Below are 21,198 nucleotides of genomic sequence, written 5' to 3'. Positions count from 1 at the left end.
CACTTTACACTGGGTTCCGTAGGTGTGAGAATGAAGTGTTTTGCTTTTCATTGCTTTATAAATAGTCTGTAATTTTCCTGCTAGTATCATTTTTGATTCAAAGGTTATGTAGACAGTGTTTCGTAAACTCCAATAGTTAAAGAGTTTTGGGAGTCAACTTTTTATTATGTATTTCTATTTCTATTCTAATTTTGGTAGTTTAAAATGCATACTTTAAAATATTTGTATTCTTTATGTCTAACTGTATAATCAATTTTTGTAAATGTTCCATGGACAGTCCCACGAAATGTATATTATCTACTTAAGGAATTTGAGTTTTTCCATCTATCTGTCGAATCATTTACTGATTGAGGGATTCAGTTTCTTCCACGTGCATCATCATGTTTTTATCAAGCAAAACCTGTTCCGATTCTAGGTACCTGTGTATCTAAGTCCCTGGTTCTCCCTGCATTTATAATCGCTTGTCTATTTTTAGGTAGTTGCCACCTGGTTAGTTGCACGAACCGACTCTGATCGCGGGGCTCCCGGCGGCTCCTAGCACCTCGCGGGGGTCAAGTATGGATCCACCGAGTCGCTCGTCCTCCCGCGGCCTAGAGCGGCCACACTGGGCGGGGCTGGGCGGGTCCGCGAGCCGGAAGTCGAGGCGGGACTTCCGGGGTCCGCCTAAGGGCCAAGCGGCCTGGGTCCCGCAGCCTTGCCCTCTTCCCGGAGCGACTCCCGGAGTTGGCGATTGGCGCGGTGGCGCTTCGGCGTTGCTGACCGCGCTCGCTCGTGACTCCGATGCCCCCGCGGTGGGTGCCGGCCCCGGGAGACCTAGGCTCGGTGTGCGGGGGGGCCGTAAAGGGGCGTGGGCGGGTCACAGCCTTCGAGGGCCCCTCTCGGGAGGGCGTGCGAGGGGCGCCCTGCAGAGGGTGCGCGGCGGAGCCGAGCAACCCGTGAACTGGAGCCGGGCTGCGGGACCGCGTGGCGAGGCTGCTACAGTGCGACGGGCAAGTGTGCGCGAATAGTGTCCTGACGCGCGGGGCTGGGGCGGAGGAAGGGCCACAGGAATTGGTGCGAACGTCGGAACTGTACGGAGCCGGGTGAGAAATGAATGGGGTTGTCGCTTGGCGCCAGGTGTCCTGCCTGGAGGCCCAGTCGGTGGTGGATTCACCCTCCAGGTGGAGAACGGGCTCTAGGGATGGGGAGGAATTTATTCTCCCCCAAGGGAGTGGGACTGAGGCTGGGTCATGCCCATCCCGTGGATGCCTGCTATGGACAAGTGGCTGCTGGTCTTCACAGTTGTATCTTTGCTTAGCACCAGGTTGAGCCCTTAGCCAGGAGAATCAGCTTCCAAACTCACTGGTAGCCTCCAATTCCTGAGGTTGTTTTTTTCTTGCTGACTGTTCTTAGCTCTTGGAGGCCCCACTCCTTGCATATGACCCGTGCATCTGAGTCAGCAACGGCTCATGTGATTAGATTGGGTCCACCAGGATAATCCAGGCCCGTAAACTTAATTTCCTCTGCAAAATCTCTTTCGCTGTGTAGTGTAGATTCTAGGGATAGGATGTGGACATGGGTGAGAAGGAGCAATCTGCTACCACTGATCCAGTCTATGTCCTCCTGGGCAAGATCCCACAAACACTGAAGTGAGAAAAACAAAATGTAAAATGAGCTTAGTTTTCGGGGCTTCCCTGGTGGCACAGTGGTTAAGGATCCGCCTGCCAGTGCAGGGGACACCGGTTCGAGCCCTGGTCTGGGAAGATCCCACATGCCGCGGAGCAACGAAGCCCGTGCGCCACAACTACTGAGCCTGCGCTCTAGAGCCCGCGAGCCTAGAGCCCACGCTCCGCAACAAGAGAAGCCACTGCAATGAGAAGCCCACACACCACAACAAAGAGTTGTCCCGGCTCACTGCAACGAGAGAGAGCACGCGTGCAGCAACAAAGATCCAACTCAGCCCTAAATAAATAAATAATTTTTTTTTTTTAAATGAGCTTAGTTTGGTACAATTTATAGTAAAAAGGCAAAGAAAAAAATACCCATATTTGTTTGTGTAAGCTTAGAGTAATCAGGAAGGACACGTTGGAAACTGGGAAGGAGTAGTGTGGCTGGCTGGGAGATGTTTCACCTTAAGTCCTCTTTAACTTTTTGAATTTTGAGCCATATGACTGTGCCCCTGTTCAGAAACTGATGATAACTTCAAGATTTTAAAATAAAATGAACTGAATAAATGTTACAAATGATTGACTCTCTCCTTGGAAGAAAGTGAAGGTTCGCCCCTTGGAAGCAGCATCTTCTCTGTCTGCTGCTACATGGATGAGTGCCTTGAGTCAGTGCTTTCCCTGCTTTCAATCTTATGCACCATCCCTCTGAGTGCCCGCGCCAGGTGAATCTTCCTAAGATGTTTCATTAGTTCTGTCTCCCAATGTAGAAATGTGGCTGGTGCCTCACTTTCATCAGGCAGTCAAGACCTCTTATAGTCTGTCCCCCAGCAACTGTCTCTGAGCTCTGTTCACATCTCTGCCCCATCTCACCCTTGCCTTCTTCTACCTTTCCAGCCAGGCATGGCCTAAACCCTTTCTTCTCTGGGCCTGGTTAAATGCCCGCCTGCCCCAGGCTCCACCCCTTCTCTGCTACCTGTGCCCAGAGCACTTGCCCATCTCCCTGATGCATTTGCTATTATCTGTCTCCCCACTGAAACCCATGAGGGTGATGGTCACATTGTCCCCGGAATAGACGCTGGCATATAGTGGGTGTTTTGGAAACACTGAAAGCATGTGTCCCAAGAAGAGAAATTGAGTCCAAGGGTTGGCAGGCAGTATCTACAATGGGCTTCTGCCTCATCTTCTCCACCCCTGAAGGGCAGACGGGTCACTGGTACCTGCTCATGGTACAATATGAGTAAGGGGCCGAGGGATGTTGCCCCACTCCCAGATGGGCTGCTGGGCAGGGCATGGTGCATCTGCTCAGAGACAGGGCAGTGGGAGGGGTGGAGGAAATCAGTAACTTGGTCCACGTGGGGGACCCGTCATGTGTCTGGGTGGGAATGTCCTGTTCCTTGCTCAGAGAGACCACTTAAACCTGGAGATGAGCCCAGGTTTGAGAGTCTTCACAGGATAAAGGATGTTGATGCCTCAGGACTGGACAGATTAACCAAGGAAGTTGGTATAGATGCAGAAGTGAACCCTGGAGCACCAATGTAAAGAGGGAGATAAGGAGGAGTCTGGGAGGGAACCACTGGTGCAGTGGGAGGACAGCCCAGGAGGTTGGGGATGGGGACACACACTCTGGATGCTGCCAGGGGGACACAACTCAGGGCTGACCAATAGGGTGGCACTGTGATGACTTTGTGCATGTCTGCAGCTCAGGCTACCCCTGCCAGCCCAACCTTTGCAGTTGCTGCTCCCCCGTGGGTGGGTCCGGTGGTCCACCTTCAGGGCATTGTGTCAGGAACAAGCCCACCACAGCAGGCGCAGGCTCCATGGGAGCTGCTTTCCTCTTATCAGGGAAAGCTTGGGCCCTTCCAGGTGGTGCCAACAAGGCACTGTGTGCTCACCTTGCTCTGTGGTCAGCATCTCGCCGTTTCCCACCTGTGGCCCTGGCTCGTGAGTCTGTGTCCCCGTGGCTGGCTGACCCTTCCCTTGGTTCCAAGATCAGGGAATGTGGCACCAATCACCAGGCCTTCCAGAGGTCTCAGGCTGCAGGGGTGAAGGAAGTGACCCCTGCCTGGTGGGTGGGTGAACCCCTGGAGTTAGCCCCTCTGCACGCTCACCTGTGTCCTTGCTGTTCTCCAGGTCCCAGCCATGCCCAGCCTCAGAGTACGCCCTGAAGAGGCAGAAATGGAGCCCTCAGTTCCTGGACCATCTCCTTGGACCCCCAGAACACAGGCCTGTGTGAGTGATGCTCCCGCTGTGACCCACCCTGGATCTGCACTTCATGGTCCCCTCTGCTGTGGTGACGCTGAGCCAGAAGCCACCCCCCCTCACCATCAGCAGCCAGGTACTGGGTGTGAGTTCCCCACTGATGCCCTTGTTCTGAGGAGACTTTGTCTACATCACCCTGCACTTACCTCAGGAGGTGTGTGTGTCACCATTAGGGGCAGAGTGCCTTGTGGACTTGAGGGGCCAAGGCTGGAGGTCAAGGGGCCAAGAGAGGAAATTGGCCTGGCACCTGGCTGACCTGGTGCCCTGAGTGGGACACTGCTTTCCTCACCTGACATAGAGGGGTGTGACCTGATGGTCACCAGCTGAGCCCTGCCTAACTTACTCACCAGGCTGGTGGTAGTCCGTGCCCTCAGGTCTCTGCCCTAATCCAAGCCTTGGCCCTGTTCCATTCACACTGCCCAGCTGCTCCCATCCCCGTCAGATACCAGAGAGTCCTTCCTGCACACCACTCACTAACTCTCCTCTTCTGTGGACCTCTCAGCAGTGATCAGGATGGTTACTCATTGTTAGCTTTCCTTACTGGGATCTGATGGTGGCTGTTTTACAAGAAGACACTCTTAACTACATGGGACCTTTTATCATACTCAGGACATCTGAGCAGAGTACGCTGTTCAGACACTGTGTGGCCAGGGAAGGTTGGGCTAAGGACAGAGATGGCGCAAGGCAGTCCTAGGTGTGTTGGAGGGAGGAGATGGATAGAGGATGAAAAACATGATGGAGCCAAAGAAGTGGCCCTGAGGGACAAAGCCTGCTGCCAGATGGCCAGGGGTATACCAGGCAGAGAATTGTGAGTTAGGCCAGGACTCTTGCTCCAGGAAAAAAAACAGATTGATGGTAGCTCATGTTTTAAAAGCCATTTTGCTATAGAGCAAAATGGTGGAGTAGGCAGCTCCAAACACCCCTTTCTTCACATAAACTATTTAAAAAAAAAACAAGTAGAAGCCATCAGGACCAACTTTGTCAGAAATCTAGAAAACAGGTTTACACAACCAAGCAAATGCTGAGTCAAGAAAAAGGCAACTTAAGATGGAAAGCTTTACACACACTCCCTGGTTCAGCAGCATATTGAAAGTGAGCAGCCTGTGTTCCCAGTGTGGGACCTGGTCCCTGGTTCCTGAAGGAGCAGAGCAGAACTTACTCAGAAATTATCTTCTTTGTTCTCACCTGTGTGAGGTTGGATAAAGAATCAATGCAAAGTGTTTGTCCCTGTGTTGCCTAACTCAGAACATACTCAGCAGAAAAGTGGTGGGCTCAAAAACACTGAAAGGTGAACTAAAATCCCACAGCCACTTGGGACATCATTTAACAGTATAGTTGACCTCCTAAAGCCTAGCAGGGAAAGTTGGAGAAATGAGGGCTTCAAAAGCACCCTTGTATATCAGGGAATTTAGAAAGCCACGTACCTGCCCAGGATAGGATATATACTCAGAAAAGACCTATGAAAAACAAAAAAAAAAAGAAAGAAAGAAAGAAAAGGTCTATGAAGATTGTAGCGTAACCTGTAGCTGATCTCCAAGATTAATGAAAGCAGGAAGCCACAGCAGAGTAATAGTGTTAGTGTCCCAGGAGAGCCAACCCACAAAGGCTGGGAGAGGTGTATTATTTTTAATTTACTGTTAGTGTTCAAGGAACTCTCCATTCAAACAGTAGCTGTACACAAGCTAAAGAAACAGAGACCTTGGTGACCACACATGACAAGGAATGCAGTCTTTGCAAAAGTAGTTTGGAAAGTGACTAAAAGAACAGATGACTGGAGCCTCCAACAATTAAGAATAGCAAACCCTGGAGGCAGGAGAGACTGATTTACAGAGTTATCACAGTAAATATTCAAATGTCCAGTTTTTAACAAAAAATCATAAAGAATACAAATAAGCAGGAAAATATGGCTGGCCCATTCAAGGGAAAAAAATTAATTGGCAGAAGTGTCCCTGAAAAAGCACAGATACTTTACAGACTAAATCAGCTGTCTTAAATATACTCAAAGATCTGAAAGAAACCATGGGCAAAGAACTAAAAACCATGTATGAACAAAATGAGAAAATCAGTAGAGATAATTATAAATATACAATTTATGTTTTATTTATTATAAAAAGAAACAGAGTGTAAGTCCTAGAGCTGGGACTTCCCTGGTGGTCCAGTGGTTAAGACTCCATGCTTCCACTGCAAGGGGCATGGGTCCAATCCCTGGTCTCCCACATGCCATGTGGTGCAGCCAAAAATTTAAAAAAATGAAGTCCTAGATGTGAGAATTATAATAACTGAAATGAAGAGTTTGCTGGAGGGTTTCAACAGCAGATTTGAGCAGGCAATAGGATCGGTGAACTTGAAGACAGACAATTGAAGTTATCCAGTCTGAGGAGCAGGAAGAAAAAAAGTTGAAGAAAAGTGAACAGTGCCTAACAGACTTGTGGGATACCATCAAGGGAACCAACACACGTATGGGAGGCCAGGAAAGAAGGGAGAGAGAGAAAGAATATTTGAATAGTGGCTAAAACATCTTAAATTTCATGAAAGACACGAACCTACACATCCTAAAAGCTCAGCAAACTCTGACTAGGACAGATTCAAAGAGATCCACACCAAGACTCATTATAATCAAATTGTCGAAAGACTGAATCTTGAAGACAGCAAGAAAGAAGCAACCCGTCTTGTATAAGGGATCCTCAATAAAATTAACAGCCAGTTTCTCATCAGAACCCTTGGAGGTTGGAAAGTAGTGGGATGACATATTTAAACTGCTGGGAGAATGAAACTGCCAACTAAGAATTCTACATCTGGCAAAATTACTTTTCAGAGTGAAGGCAAAGTTAAGATATTCTCAGATAAAAGCTGAGGATGTTTATTACCAATAGACCTGCTCTGTAGGAAGTGTCAGAGAGAGGGACTTTGCTGGTGGTCCAGTGGTTAAGAATCCACCTTCCAGTGCACAGAATATGCGTTCGATCCCTGGTTGGGGAACTAAGATCCCACATGCTGCGGGGCAACTAAGCCCACATGCTCTGGAGCCCACGCGCCACAACTAGAGAGCCCACGCACTGCAACTACTGGGTCCACTTGCTCTGGAGCCTGCACACCCCAACTAGAGAGAAGCCCACATGCCACAATGAAAGATCCCATGTGCCACAACTAAGACCTGATGCAGCCGAATAAATATTTTAAAAAAAGAAGAAGAAGAAGTGTCCGAGGGGTTCTTACCCGTTAAGATAAAAGGATATTAGACAGGAACTCAAAGCCATACAAAGAACTAAAGAACTCTGGTAAAATTAACCACATAGGTAAGGGTAAAAGCTAGTATTATTGTATTTTTGGTTTATAAACCCACTTTTTATTTCCTATATGATTTAAAAGACAAATGCATAAAAATAATCATAAACCTATACTATTGAACATACAGCACATAAAGATACATTTGTGACAGCAACCTCATAAAGGTGGGAACATATCTGTATAGGAGCAGAGTTTTTGTATGCTGTTGTGGCTAAGTTGGTAACAGTTCAAACTCGATGGCTCTATTCTGGGGATTTAATGTACAGCATGGTGACTATAGTTAATAATGTATACTTGGCAATTGCTAAGAGAGTAGATCTTAAAAGTTCTCACCACACACACATACACACAAAATAGTAACTATGTGAGGTGATGGATGTGTTAACTAACCCTATGGTGGTCATCATTTTGCATATAGACGTGTATCAAATCATCCCATTGTACACCTTAAATTTACATGATGTTATATGGCAATTATATTTCAATAAAGCTGGGGGCAGGGGACCAAAAAGCTGAAGGGGTTGGGAAACCAAACCAGATTGTTTTAGGATGTTAAGATATTAATTATAATCCCCATGATACCACTAAGAAAATATCTTTAAAATATACACAAAAGGAATAAAAAAGAAAATGGTACACTACAAAAATTAAACTGAGGGACTTCCCTGGTGGCACAGTGGTTAAGAATCCGCCTGCCAATGCAGGGGACATGGGTTCGAGCCCTAGTCCGGGAAGATCCCACATGCCGCAGAGCAACGAAGCCCGTTTGCCACTACTACTGAGCCTGAGCTCTAGAGCCCGCGAGCCACAACTACTGAGCCCACGTGCCACAACTACTGAAGCCTGCGCGCCTAGAGCCCGTGCTCCGCAACAAGAGAAGCCACCGCAATGAGAACCCCATGCACTGCAACGAAGAGAGGTCCCCGCTCGCCACAACTAGAGAAAGCCCGCGCACCGCAACTAGAGAAAGCCCGCGCACAGCAACGAAGACCCAATGCAGCTGTAAATAAATAAATAAATAAATAAATAAATTTATGTTTTTAAAAAAAGAAAGAAAGGATACCTAAATAATTGAAAAGACATGCCCTGTCCCTGGATTGGTCTTAATAGTGTTATGATGTCAGTGCTGTCCAGGGCAACCTACAGATTCAATACAATCCCTGTCAAAATTCCAACAGCCTTTTTTCAGAAATGGAAAAGTCAGTCCTCAAATTAATATGGAATTCAAGGGACCCCAAATAACCAAAACAACCTTGAAAAAGAACAAAGTCAGAGAATTCATTTTTCCCAGTTTCAAAACTTACTACAAAGCTGCAGTAATCAAAACAGTTTGGTACTGACATAGGATAAGCATACAGAACAATGCAATAGAATTGAGAGTCTAGAAATAAGCCCATACATCTGAGGCCAATTGATTTTCAACCAGTGTGTGAAGACCATTCAGTGAAGAGAGAGAACTCTGTTAAATAAATGGTGCTGGGACAAGTGGATTTTCATGTGCAGAAGAGTGAACTTGGCTCCCTACCTCATGCCATATGCAAAAATTAACTCAGAATCATCCAACTACCAAATTCAAGAACTGAAGTCATAAAACTGTTAGAAGAAAACATTACATTTTCATAACGTTGGATTTGGCAGTAGATTCTTAGATACAACACCAAAAGCATGAACAACAAAAGAAAAAGGTAAATTGGACTTCATCAAAATTAAAGACTTTGGGGGCTTCCCTGGTGGCTCAGTGGTTAAGAATCCGCCTGTCAATGCAGGGGACACGGGTTCGAGCCCTGGTCGGGAAGATCCCGCATGCCGCGGAGCAACTAAGCCCGTGTGCCACAACTACTGAGCCTGCGCTCTAGAGTCCGGGAGCTACAACTACTGAAGCCTGTGCGCCTAGAGCCCGTGCTGCACAAGAGAAGCCCCTGCTCACACCGCAACTAGAGAAAGCCTGCGCGCAGCAGCGAAGACCCAACACAGCCAAAAATAAATAAATATATAAATTTAAATTTAAAAAAAAATTAAAGACTTTGGGGCATGAAAGGACATTATTAAAAAAGTGAAATGACATCCTACAGAATATGAGAAAATCTTCGCAAAGTGTATATCTGGTAAAGGTCTAGTACCCAGAATATATAAAGGACTCTTACAACTCAACAACAAAAGACAAACAAGCCACTCTTTAAATGAGCAAGGGACTTGAATAAACATTTCTCCAAAGAAAATATACAAATGACCAACTAGCAAACAAAAAGATGCTCAAATTCATCAGTGATTTGAGAAACGAAATCAAAACCCGAGTAAGATTACCACTTCACACCCACTAGGATGGCTGTAATAATAAAGTAAATAATTAACAAGTGCTTTCAAGGATTTGGAGATACTGGAACCCTCATACATTGCTGGTGGGAACGTAAAATGGTACAGCCACTCTGGAATACAATTTGGCAGTTCCTCAAAAGTTTAAACATAGCATTACCATATGACCCAGCAATTCCACTGCTAGATATATGCGCAAAGAATTCAAGGCAGATACCCAAACAAGTACATGTACATCGTGTTCATAGCACTATTCACAATAGCCAAGAGGTGTAAACAGCCCAGACATCCATCAGTGGATGAATGTATAAGCCAAGTGTGCTTTAACTACACCATGGAACATTATTCAGTCAAAAAAGGGAGTGAAGCTCCCTTATTTACACCTGCTGCAGTGTGCCTCAAAAGTCACATATCATATGAGTTCATTCATATAAGATGTCAGGAGTAGGTAAATCCATGGAGACAAAATGCAGCTTTGTGGTTACCAGGAGCTGGGGGCCAGGAGATATGGAGATAAACTAGTGCATAGGGGCTTTGGGATGATGGAAATGTCTTGGGACAAGATAAAGATGTTGATCACACAACATTGTAAATGCACTAAATGCCACTGAATTGCTCATTTCAAACAGTTAATTTTATGTTTATCAATTTCACCTCAACAAACTATTAAGTAAAATGAAAACAGAGCCCCTGTGGGAGATGGGAGACTAACGGAGCCCCCGCCCAAGGCTGTGGTGCCACTGGGGTCTGTGTGGCAGACGGCAGGGTGAGCACTGGAGAGCCGCGGCTCTGCCCCTCAACAGCCACAGCCACACGTGGTGCTCACAGGCGTGGCTTTGATGGGGGTACTTCTTCACAAACATGGAAACAACTAATCATAAAGGTCTTTAGTGTTGTCTCTCAGGAAATCTAACAGGTCTGCTGTGTGCTGGAAGGGCTCAGAGTCTTCACCCTTTTCTCCATTTGGTGTCACACTTGGGGAGGCAGCACGGACAGTGCAAACAAGTGCATTTGTTTTCAAATCTTTTCCTTCACCATTAAACCCAATTTTTTTTTAAGATTTTTCTTAAGGGAAGCCATATTTCTATGACTTTATATTTCCTTTCAAAAGAGGAACTTTCATTATTTTTCCAATAGTTCTTATGTTGCAGAGGAGAATTGTATCCAGTTTAGCAAATCAAAAATGCCCTCTCATCATCCTCACCTCACTCGCTCTTGTTTCCTGTCTCAGTAAACTTCTTCCAGGTCGACAGTAGCTCTGGCTCAAAAACCAGTTCCTATTGCCACCACCTCCTGAGCCACACTAGTGACCTTACCTCAATCAGGGTTCAGCAAGCCATGGCCTACAGGCCAGATCCAGCTAGCCAGTCGTTTGGGGCCTGCAAGCAAAGAACCGTTGAAGGATTTTTAAGGATTATAACAAAGCAGACCATGTGACAGAGACCGTGCAGCCACAAAGCCCAAGATGGTCCCTCTCTGACCCTTTATGGAAAAGCTCCGTCCCTTCCCCACACGCAACCAGGAGAGGGCGGAGCCCCCCGGATCAGTCATGGGGTGCAGCGGGGGACATAGTGAGCCCTGTGTCATCCCATCCAGACCCTTGCTTCCTCCAGTGACCTCCCTGTCTGTCCCTGCAGCCCTCACTGTGCCTCCCCCCACCACCGTCAGTCCAGTGGCGTGTGGACATTACCACAGGTGCCCAGGGGCTGGGGCTCTGGGAGAAGACGGTAGCCTGCGTGCAGCGAGTGATGACAGGCCTGCCTGAGGGGCAGCAGGAAGGCGAAGCACGGTGCCTGCATCTGTGTGCTGGCCACATGGCCGAGCTTCAAGGAGGGGGTCCTGGCAGAGACTCTATGCAGGGGCTTCCAGCTGGGCCGTGGGTCAGGTGACCGGAACGTGAACTGTCACCACCAGACACGTGGGCGTGGTAGGCAAACAGGCTGAGCGTATGGCCAAGCTGGCTCTGCACTGAGATCCAAGGGTAACAGAAGCCTCCAGTCGGGGTGGGGGAGACAGACTGCTATTGTGGTGGTAGATTGAAGTTCCAGGTGGGGAGAGGCAGTTGCCTTGAGCTGAGGGGCAGGTCAGAGGGCAGCAGGCCCAAGGAGGCTGGGGGTAGGGAGGGGTGTCCTTCACCCACCCACTCAGCACCACTGGGTGGCCCCAGCCCTGGGGCACGGAGCCCTGTCGGGGGCAGTGGTCAGAGAAGTCCTCTCCTGTGAGGTGACTGAGCCAAGACCGGCAGAAGGGAAGGGAAGGAGGGAGCGTGAGGACCGTCGGGGAGGGCAGACCCCAAGGTGGGCAGGTCCTTCCTGCTCAGGAGAGGCAGGAGCAGAGGGGGGAGGTTGTCAAGTGCTCTTGTCACCAGACTGCTGTGGGCGGGAGGGGAAGGTGGGAGGCCAGGTGAGCTGCTCCCCATCCAGGCAGGAGCAAAGGGTGGTTTGGCCTGGATGTCTCAGTTATAACGAGAGAGAGAGATCCAGTAGAGCGAGTTTCCTTGTCCTTCAGGTGTGAAAAAGGGGGTGCCTCCTGGTGTGACAAGCAGCCTTGTGCACGTCTCTGTCACAGAAGGGTGTATGCAGCAGCTGAACCCTGGTACCAGCTAACAAAGTGCAGTCACAGTGCAGGTTCCGAGAGGTACAGGTTGCTTTGGCAGAATGGGGCACAGTCTCTGAAGGCTTCTCTGTCAAATGGGATGGAATCTGACATTCCAGAGTCATCACCATGCAGTCGGAGCCAGTTCTGCTTCCTTGAAGGGAACGGGCCCTGCACCTCCTGGCCTGGGCCCAGGCCCACACCTGTGAAGCCAGTGGTGGGCGCCCAGAGAATGAGAGCTGGGCCAAGCAGCTGACTCCAGGCTTGTGCGTCTGGAACAGGAGGCAGGCAGAATGTCTAGCAATGCGATGTGCAGGGAGCTGTGTTTTCCTTGAACAGGTGGGAGGGTGAGTGCCTGGGTTTGGGACACGCTCCGAGGTAAAGCCAGCAGGACCTGCTGATGAGCTGCTGTGGGTCAGGGGAAGGACAGCCGAGGGGCTGCCTCGACTCAGGCCAGGGTTTTGGCCGGCCTTAGTCGGGAGACTGCAGGTGCTTTCCTGGGATGTGGGGTCTGGGGGTCAGGTTAGGGTTGGTTTTCGGTTGCTGTGCAGCCTGGTCCCCTCAGCTCTGCCAGCCCCTCACAGTTCCCTCGAGAGACCTGGGACCACCCCCCCCCCCCATGGGTCCCATGCTCCCAGACTTGCCTGTGTTTCCCTGTTTCCTTCCATGTGACTTCCTGTTTGTCATTTCAGATTGGGACCCCAGGACTGAGGGCAAGGAGTTTCTTCAGAAGGAAGAAGTTTCTGAGGATTCGGAATCACAGGCAGAAACATCAGAAAACCACGCCAGTGATGTTTCCCAGACGCCTGAGCTTGGAGAACTCTGTGACAGTGCATTAGAAAGAGACTGGGAGGTCCCTGAGGATGAGAGACAGGTGCAGTCCGCCTGCTGGGAGGGGGACTTCACACCAGTGCAAGTGCTTCTCAAGAGCTCCTCAGGAGAGAAAGAGGTGGACTCTGACAACGTCAAGAGAGGCTTCAGTCTGAGCCCGAGCCCAGCGGCACGTCAGGGAGCCCCTGCAGAAGAGAGGCCACATCCGTACGACACGCATGCCCAGAGCTTCCCATGCAGCGTGGACCTAATCAGCTGCGAGGGGCTTCACGCAGCCGAAAGCCCGTTCATATGCAACGAGTGTGGGAACACCTTCCAAGGAGGCCCCGATCTTATTCAGCATCAGACAGCGCACACTGGACAGAAGTCCTTCATATGTAATGAGTGTGGAAGGCCCTTTAGCACACATTCAGACCTCCTCAGGCACCGGCTTACCCACCGCGGAGAGAAGCCGCATGTGTGTACTGAGTGTGGAAAGGCCTTCGGCCAGAGCTCCAGCCTTAAAAAGCACCAGAAGTCCCATGTGAGTGAGAAGCCCTACGAATGCAGTGAGTGCGGGAAGGCCTTCAGGAGGACCTCCAACCTCATCCAGCATCAAAGAATCCACTCCGGGGAGAAGCCATACGTGTGCAACGCCTGCGGGAAGGCCTTCAGGCGGAGCTCCAACCTTATCAAACACCAGAGGGTCCACACAGGGGAGAAGCCCTTCGAGTGTGACGAGTGTGGGAAGGCCTTCAGCCAGAGCTCACACCTGAGGAAGCACCAGAGAGTCCACACCGGGGAGAGGCCTTACGCGTGTAGCGAGTGCGGCAAACCCTTCAGCCGGGTGTCCAACCTCATTAAGCATCACAGGGTCCACACGGGGGAGAAGCCCTACAAGTGCAGTGACTGCGGGAAGGCCTTCAGCCAGAGCTCAAGCCTCATCCAGCACCGGAGAATCCACACTGGAGAGAAGCCTCACGTGTGCGGTGTGTGTGGGAAGGCCTTCAGCTACAGCTCAGTGCTCAGAAAGCACCAGATCATCCACACGGGAGAGAAGCCGTATGAGTGCAGCATCTGCGGGAAGGCCTTCAGCCACAGCTCTGCGCTCATCCAGCACCAGGGTGTGCACACGGGCGACAAGCCCTATGAGTGTCGCGAGTGCGGGAAGACCTTCGGTCGCAGCTCCAACCTCATCCTGCACCAGCGAGTTCACACTGGAGAGAAGCCCTATGAATGTACCGAGTGTGGGAAAACCTTCAGCCAGAGCTCAACTCTCATTCAGCATCAGAGGATCCATAACGGGTTGAAACCCCACGAGTGTAACCAGTGCGGCAAAGCCTTCAACCGGAGCTCAAACCTCATCCACCACCAGAAAGTCCACACTGGAGAGAAGCCCTACGCGTGCATCGAGTGTGGGAAGGGCTTCAGCCAGAGCTCGCACCTCATTCAGCATCAGATCATCCACACTGGCGAGAGGCCCTATCAGTGCAGTGAGTGTGGGAAGTCCTTCAGCCAGCGCTCGGTCCTCATCCAGCACCAGAGGATTCACACTGGGGTGAAGCCCTATGACTGCACGGCTTGTGGGAAAGCCTTCAGCCAGCGGTCAAAGTTGGTCAAGCACCAGCTGATTCACACCAGGGAGTGAAACCACATGAGGCTCCACCCCGACTCCCCTGGCAACGCCCCAGCCTCTCCCATCCCGAGACTTGAGCTGGGCTCTCTCATTCCCTCCACTCCACAGCCACTGTCCACAGAGGCCATTGTCCACAAACCGGAGACCCTCCTGTGAGTCAGGCTCCCTCCCCTGATTCCCCTGCCATTGCTCCTGCTTCATGTGACCTCATTTCTTTTTGGTTTGTTTTGCCAGTTTGTTATCAGACTGCCATATTTGTTAGAAGGGAAAAGATTATAGAGGCTGCATACTTATGAAGAGAGTTTATTACTGTAATGGAACATAACCAAGGAAGTAAACTGACATTTGGTTTGAGATAACCACAGTACTTCTTTTGTTTGGTCACTAGTCCTAAGAACTGAGTTCTTTGTCAATGGCTGTAGTTGGTATTCTGTTTACATAAAGTCAGGTCGAGAGTGTTTCAGGTCTGGTTGCTGTCACCCTCCCCCAGAGGTGGTGCATACTCGTTGCCACCAGCCCCTCACCCCCTCCCTCCCGTCCCATGGTGGGAGCCCCCGCCGCCCCTCCCCTGGGTGCCTGCAGCCTGAGGTCGCGGTTCTGCTCGCTCTGCTGTGCCTCGGGCCCCCCGGCCACACTCGGGGCTGCCGCGCAACGAAACCTGAGGCTCTTTCCCAAGCTCCAGGCCTGGCCTCACCCGCAGAGGTCCACTCTCTCCATGCCCCTCCTGTTCACCCCACAGGCTCCCAGGCTGTTTTTTCCCAGGTCCATCATCAGACACTTATGGGGCACCTAGGTGCCCCTAGGAGGTGGGCACTGGTCCCCTAATCCCCAAGCAGGGGGAACTTGGCCCAGAAGCAACACCTCTACCGCCAGGGAGGCCTTGACCTGGGGGTGTTATGGGATGGATGGGTTGGGGTGGGGGGCACCTCCTGCATTGCTCCAGGAGAAAGGGTAGCAATGGGCAGGTATCATCAGGTTTGTAGTTATGGTGGGAAGGTAAGGTCTTGGCTCCTGTGTTTTCAAGGAAGTAGAGGCAAGGCCAGCAGTTGCAGATGCGGAGGGAGAGGTGGTGGGAGGTTTGGAAAGAATGGAGTGTGGAAGGGTTGACTTGGATGCACAGGTGTGTCCCGTCGGCTTGGGCAGCATGGGCTGCCCACCCTCACCTCAGAGACCCTGCGAAGCAGCTGGCACTGCTGCCCTGCAGAGGCGTCTGTCACACCCTCCTCTCCACTTTAGCCCCTCCCCCAAGGCAACACCCCAGGGGGATGCAGCTTGGATGGCAGTCCTGCCCTGCCATCCTCCAGCTCCCCGCCTCGGTCTCTGCCTGACGAGACCTCTCGCTTTCTCACTGTAAGGCAGCTCCTCTGGCTGCATGTTCCTCTTCATCCAGCCTGGATTTGATGATTCCTTTTTTCAGTAAGTACATGCTGGACACTTGCTCTGTGCCATTCACAGGAGGGATACAGCAGGAAACAAGACAGACAAAAGTGCCTGCCGTCGAGGAGTTTGCATTCCAGGGGGGGAGAGAAAATTGCCTAACGGTTATGATTGCTGTGATGAGAAGTAAAGCAGGAAATGGGGTCTGGGTGTTTTGAGGGTCTCAGTCTTAAATGGGGGCAGAGAAGGCCTCAGTGAGACGTCGTGTGAGCTATGACCTGCAGCAAGTGAGAGAATGACCCAGGAAGGTGGGTTAGGGTTAGGGTTGGCAGCAGCAGGGGGCCTGTGGGCCAGGAGCGCAGTGACGAAGGGAGAGCAGACAGGTGAGATCGTGGGCGGGCCCCACAGGCCTGCAGCTTCTACTCTGGGTGGAATGGCAAGATGTGGAGGGCTTGGACCTGACGTGCATCTCAGGAGGACTGTCTGCTGTGTGGAGAAGAGGCTGGCGGGGCAAGCGTGTGCTCCTCTCTCTGTCACTGCCTTCTCAGCTCCTTTTCCCCTTCCCGGCCTTCACACCGCTAGTGTATCCCGAGGCCGAGGCCCAGGCGAGCGACAGCTGCCACCTCTGGGAGACAAAAGGTCCACAGGAAGGGGGTCCTCTGCTCCCTCAGCCCTGCAGGCAGCTGGGGAGAATTCACCTGATTTTGTGCCGTCTGCAGCCTGAGAAATTTTAATTTCAGGACGTCATGTTTTGAAAGAGGAATGGTCTTGAAAAGCAAATGTCTGTCAACCACAGCCTGTGTCTTTCCTTTGACTTTCACGGTGTCCTTGGAAGTGTATTCCTTGGGAAGTAAGGGCTGAGTCCGTGAGATCCATAGATAAAGTCACTGACCTCGGGCCTGGGTGCCTCGTTCCCGGGTGGCCAGAGCCTGGCCGCAGCCCCAGGGAGTGTCTCCGAAGGGGTACACATCGGTGCCCCTGGGAGAGTAACAGCCATAATTTCAAATATACCTTCCCCAATTTGACTTTTTAAATTTAAAATAAACATCATTCTAGAAAATGCAAATGTTGAAAAGGGGGGAGAAAAGGGAACATTCTTGCACTATACTCCAATAAAAAAAAATTATTATTTTTTAAAAAAAGAAAAGGGGGAAAGATATCATACATAATTCCACCACTTAACTCATTCTCTAGGGACAGCAGTGCAGGGCTGAGACTTGGTCTGAGCAAGAAGCAGAGACGGGGAGCACAGCCACTGTCCAGAGAGCTACCTGGACTCCTCAAGCGGTGAGGTGAGCAGTAAGTTTCAGGTGGGCAACATACTGACTCACAATTACTAAAGGTTATACTCCATTTATAGTTATTATAAAATATTTGCTGTATTCCTTGTGTTGTACAGTAGATCCTTGGAGCTCATTTTATACCTAATAGTTTGCACCTCTTACTTCCCTACCCCTATACTACTCCTCCCTCCTTCCCTCTCCCCACTGGTAACCACTAGTTTGTTCTCGACATCTGTGAGTCTGCTTCTTTTTTGTTATGGTCACTAGTTTGTTGTATTTTTGTAGATTCCACACATAAGTGATATCATACAGTCTTTGTCTGTGTCTGACTTATTTCACTTAGCATGACGCCCTCCAAGTCCATCCATGTTGTTACAAATGGCAAATTTTCATTCTTGTGTATGGCTGAGTCGTATTCCACTGTATATACAGGCCCATTTTTCTGGGGTCTGGCCGTTGACAGTGTTTAAGCCTCACCCCTCCTCCCCTGACCGCTGTGCCACACTGACGGGAAAGCCCAGGCGCCCCTCCCTCAGGGCCAGCAGAAGGTTCAAACCACCCAGGCGCCTGCTGGAACATGGGGGAGGGGGCTTCCCCAGCCCCACCCCACCCACAATGAGCACCCAGGCCGATCTCCTTTGCCGGTGCTCTGAGACCACTTTGGACCTTCTTGGGAGCCCTGCCCTGCTGACGTCAGTTAGGTAAGTGGTGAGCCTTTTCCTACACTTGTGGTGTGTGTGGCATCATCAGTCTTCGTATCAAACCACATCTTCGGTGGGGGGTGCCCACCCACCTCTCCAGGGGACCACGAACGTTGGGACCGGCACTTGAGCAGGAAGCCCACGCGGTGACGTCACCCGGGAGCCTCTGCTCTTGCTCTGCTACTAACCAGCCCGCTGGCTGCAGGCCGGCCTCACTCAGCTGTGCTGCACGTGTTGCATTGTTGAATCCAGTGGAGCCTCGTAGAGTTAGCGGACCAAAATCAGCAGTTTTCCTCATACTTCATTGGTGTTCAGGGACAAGAGTATGGAATGGGGACCCTCCTTAAAGTGGCCTTGGGTTGTGTGTCGGATCCCAGACCTACCTCTATTTGAGAACAAAGCTGCAACTGACTAGGCTCAGGGGAGAGACTATGCCCCATGCAAGATATGCAGCCATTGGGTGGTGACTCATGGAAGAGCATAGGTGAGGCTGAGGTCCACACTCCAGAGCAGAAGCTCACCAGGACCCTTAAATGCTGCCACTGCTGCTGCTTCAGCCAGCATCTGTGTCACAGTGAAAATCCTCACGCTCAGGGTTCTAGAGAAAACACTCCTGGCACAGCCAAGGGATTAATTCAAATCCAAATTAAGCCTAGGGTCCTTAACCCATATCAAGCAACCATTGCCATGAGGAAGCACTTGACCTGATGATACTGACTGAAGTCTCCCTGGAGGAAGAAATTTATCAATGTGAGTGCAATAGAGAGGACCCCCTTGAAGTATATCCAGACCACACACACCCCCAAAAGAGAAATTGTAGACAAAGAAATTCACAATTTGACCCAACTTGACATTCAGAATTTACTAAAAGAACTTATATAACAAAAAGACAAAAGGCTTTTGCGTCTTTACGACATGGGTGCTGAATTTACACCTGCTGAAACGCACCAGTTGGCAGACCTTCATGGACTTGATACTGGGTGTCAATTTTCAGTTATACCTGGGGATCCCACCAAATTTATACAAGGGCCCCTACAATCATAACAGTCACTGAATACAAAATAGAGGACAAATAGGTATGTCTCACCCTAACCATCAGAAGTACTGCCTTGCCTAAATTCGTCGTAATCATAGCACCCACTGCCCTAGAGTATTCCATAGTGAGCATGGATGCTCTGACCCAATGAGTAATACAAAGTGGCTTGAAACATGGGACCCAGTTAAAATTACTGACTTCATCCAATCAGCAACTGCTAAGTATTTTGCTATTATCGATTTGGCTAATATGTTCTGTTCTGGGCCTATTTCAATAGCCCCTCAGCCACAGTTTGCCTTCACCTCTGAAAGGACACAGTACACCTTTTCTAGGATCCTCATGGGTACCTTGGCAGATGAGGTATCAGCTGCGTGCACCTTTCTTCAGGAGCACAGGTGTGACATTACATCGATGACATTCTCCTCCAAGGAGGGCCATGTGGCCTCCATTCATTTGTCATTCACTCAGGACGTAGAAGCACAAAGGGCCTCACCAGAAAGGAACACAGTGCAAGGTCCTGCCACCTCCGCTCAGTTCCTGGAAATGATTGGTTAACCAAGGGCTGCTCCATCCCTGATACTGTCAAGAAACAGCCACGGACCCTCTCACCAACAACATCTTTCAGGTGTTCTGGGAGTTCTGGAGGCAACATGTCCCTCATTTACAAATTTTACTTAATCCCATTTATCCTAGTACTTGCAAATGGGCCCACCTTGAATGGGGCTCCCTCCAACAAAATGTTCTAGAATTTGTGCGATACCTCAGGCATGCCCATTAGTGTCCCCACCAAGACTCCTCCATGGAAGGGGCTTCAGCCCCTCCTTCTATGCCTCCTGGAGTCTCCAGACCACTCATGATGGCTCTAAGTTGTCCAAGGGCTTCTGATGCAAGAAACTGCCCTCTTTGCCCCCATATAATATGCCATTAGAGCTGCAATTGCTGGCCACTAACTGGATCCTCCCGAGCCTGTGACCCTCTGTACCCAGGTACTCATTATGCTCTGGGTCATAGAAGCAGCACCCAACAAGCTCAGCAGGGCTGATGAGGCCACCTTGGTACAGGATGGAGCCAAACCTGGGCCCTCTGGCATACTCCACCTGTAAGAGGGATGGCCTCACCTGTCCTCGGTCCCTTTCCAGATGCCAGGCTGCTGGAACCCTGCCTACCTAGGGAGCCCCCTGGGATGAACTGGGTGAACAGCAGTGAGAATTCAAAAACCATAGGAACAGAAGTGCCAACCGTCACGGGAGACGGAGTTCAGAGGGGAGCTGCTCCTCATTTCTTAACCAGGACGATGCTGATACAGGACCAGACCAGAGGGTCAGCATGACTGGCCAAACTTCAGGCAGTTTTCTTAGCACCCAATGGCCTGGCTAACAAATGGCCCCATCTGCACATTTTTACAAACTCTTGTGCTATTGCCTAAGAGTTGCGCCGTATGGTGTAAAAACTCCAGGAATCTCTTGCCTCACAGATACCCCAAAATATCAATCAAGGTCACTAGATGTCTCTACCTATGCTCAGGCCACAGTACAAGGCCTCACCAGGATGCCCTCATCCCCTCTGGAGTCCCAGGTTTTACTGAGAGTGGCCGAGGCCCTCGTGTCACTTCTCTTAAAGAAGGCATGCCCCCTACCAGCCTCAGGCTGCAGTCTTATTTAAACAAGCTCTGATTCAATTGAGTGAAACATGGTGTGTCTCTGTCATCAAACAACAGGGTGAGTTGTGACTAGCAGTTTGGCTCCGTTGTTTGATGTTTGCTGACAGCTTTGAGACCTCATCCTCCTTATTCTGTGCCCACATCTGGACAAGCTGAAAAGAGAGCCAGGTGCTCTGTCCTCTGATGCCAGCAGGAGACTGAAAGCACGCAGGCTTTCACCTATGTTTGGGGACCCTCCCACCAGCCACATCTGCTGACCTCAGTGAAGACCTAGGCCGGTGACCCTTCTTGCTCTCTCAAACCATCTCAGACCTGTTTGAGAGGCCTTCCCTACTCTCCTCAGAGACCTCCATTATGTAAGTAGTAAATCTTTTCATGCCTTAAAAAAAAAAGAAAAAAATAGAAGCCACCCCTTGGCCCCCACATCTTCCACTCTGCTCTTTGGCTTACGGACATCAGCAAATTCCTCTGTACTGTGACTTCTCTGGAAGTTCCCCTCAACTTCTTGTTCTACTGAAGCCTGGCTACCCTGATTGCACAGGTCCCCTGAAGCCCTCTCCCTGCCTCACATGCCACTGGAAATAGAGATCAGGA

At 50.2% G+C, this 21,198-nt stretch overlaps 1 protein-coding gene across 3 annotated transcripts; it reads left to right on the top strand.

The window, feature by feature from the left end:
* The first annotated feature begins 668 nt into the window (after positions 1 to 668).
* On the top strand, positions 669 to 14,876 carry ZNF16 (zinc finger protein 16). 3 transcript variants are annotated; one of them, XM_061172176.1, is made up of 3 exons: positions 669 to 791; positions 3,777 to 3,981; positions 12,794 to 14,876. In XM_061172176.1, the coding sequence occupies exons 2-3, from the start codon at positions 3,786 to 3,788 to the stop codon at positions 14,557 to 14,559; spliced, it is 1,962 nt and encodes a 653-aa protein (XP_061028159.1). In that variant the 5' UTR covers positions 669 to 791; positions 3,777 to 3,785; the 3' UTR covers positions 14,560 to 14,876. The 3 variants fall into 3 exon arrangements, with proteins under 3 accessions (XP_061028159.1, XP_061028161.1, XP_061028160.1); XM_061172178.1 differs by lacking the exon at positions 669 to 791 and adding an exon at positions 801 to 989; XM_061172177.1 differs by lacking the exon at positions 669 to 791 and adding an exon at positions 1,008 to 1,082.
* Positions 14,877 to 21,198: the final 6,322 nt, after the last annotated feature.

The sequence above is a fragment of the Eubalaena glacialis genome, chromosome 17 (assembly GCF_028564815.1).
Source record: "Eubalaena glacialis isolate mEubGla1 chromosome 17, mEubGla1.1.hap2.+ XY, whole genome shotgun sequence".
Taxonomy (NCBI): domain Eukaryota; kingdom Metazoa; phylum Chordata; class Mammalia; order Artiodactyla; family Balaenidae; genus Eubalaena; species Eubalaena glacialis.
This window is presented reverse-complemented; position numbering and strand designations above follow the sequence as displayed.

Coding starts and splice junctions, on each gene's coding strand:
- ZNF16 (XM_061172176.1), top strand. CDS start 3,786: ATGCCCAGCCTCAGAGTACGCCCTGAAGAGGCAGAAATGGAGCCCTCA. Junction 3,982..12,793: donor CCCTCACCATCAGCAGCCAG/GTACTGGGTGTG, acceptor TTGTCATTTCAG/ATTGGGACCCCAGGACTGAG.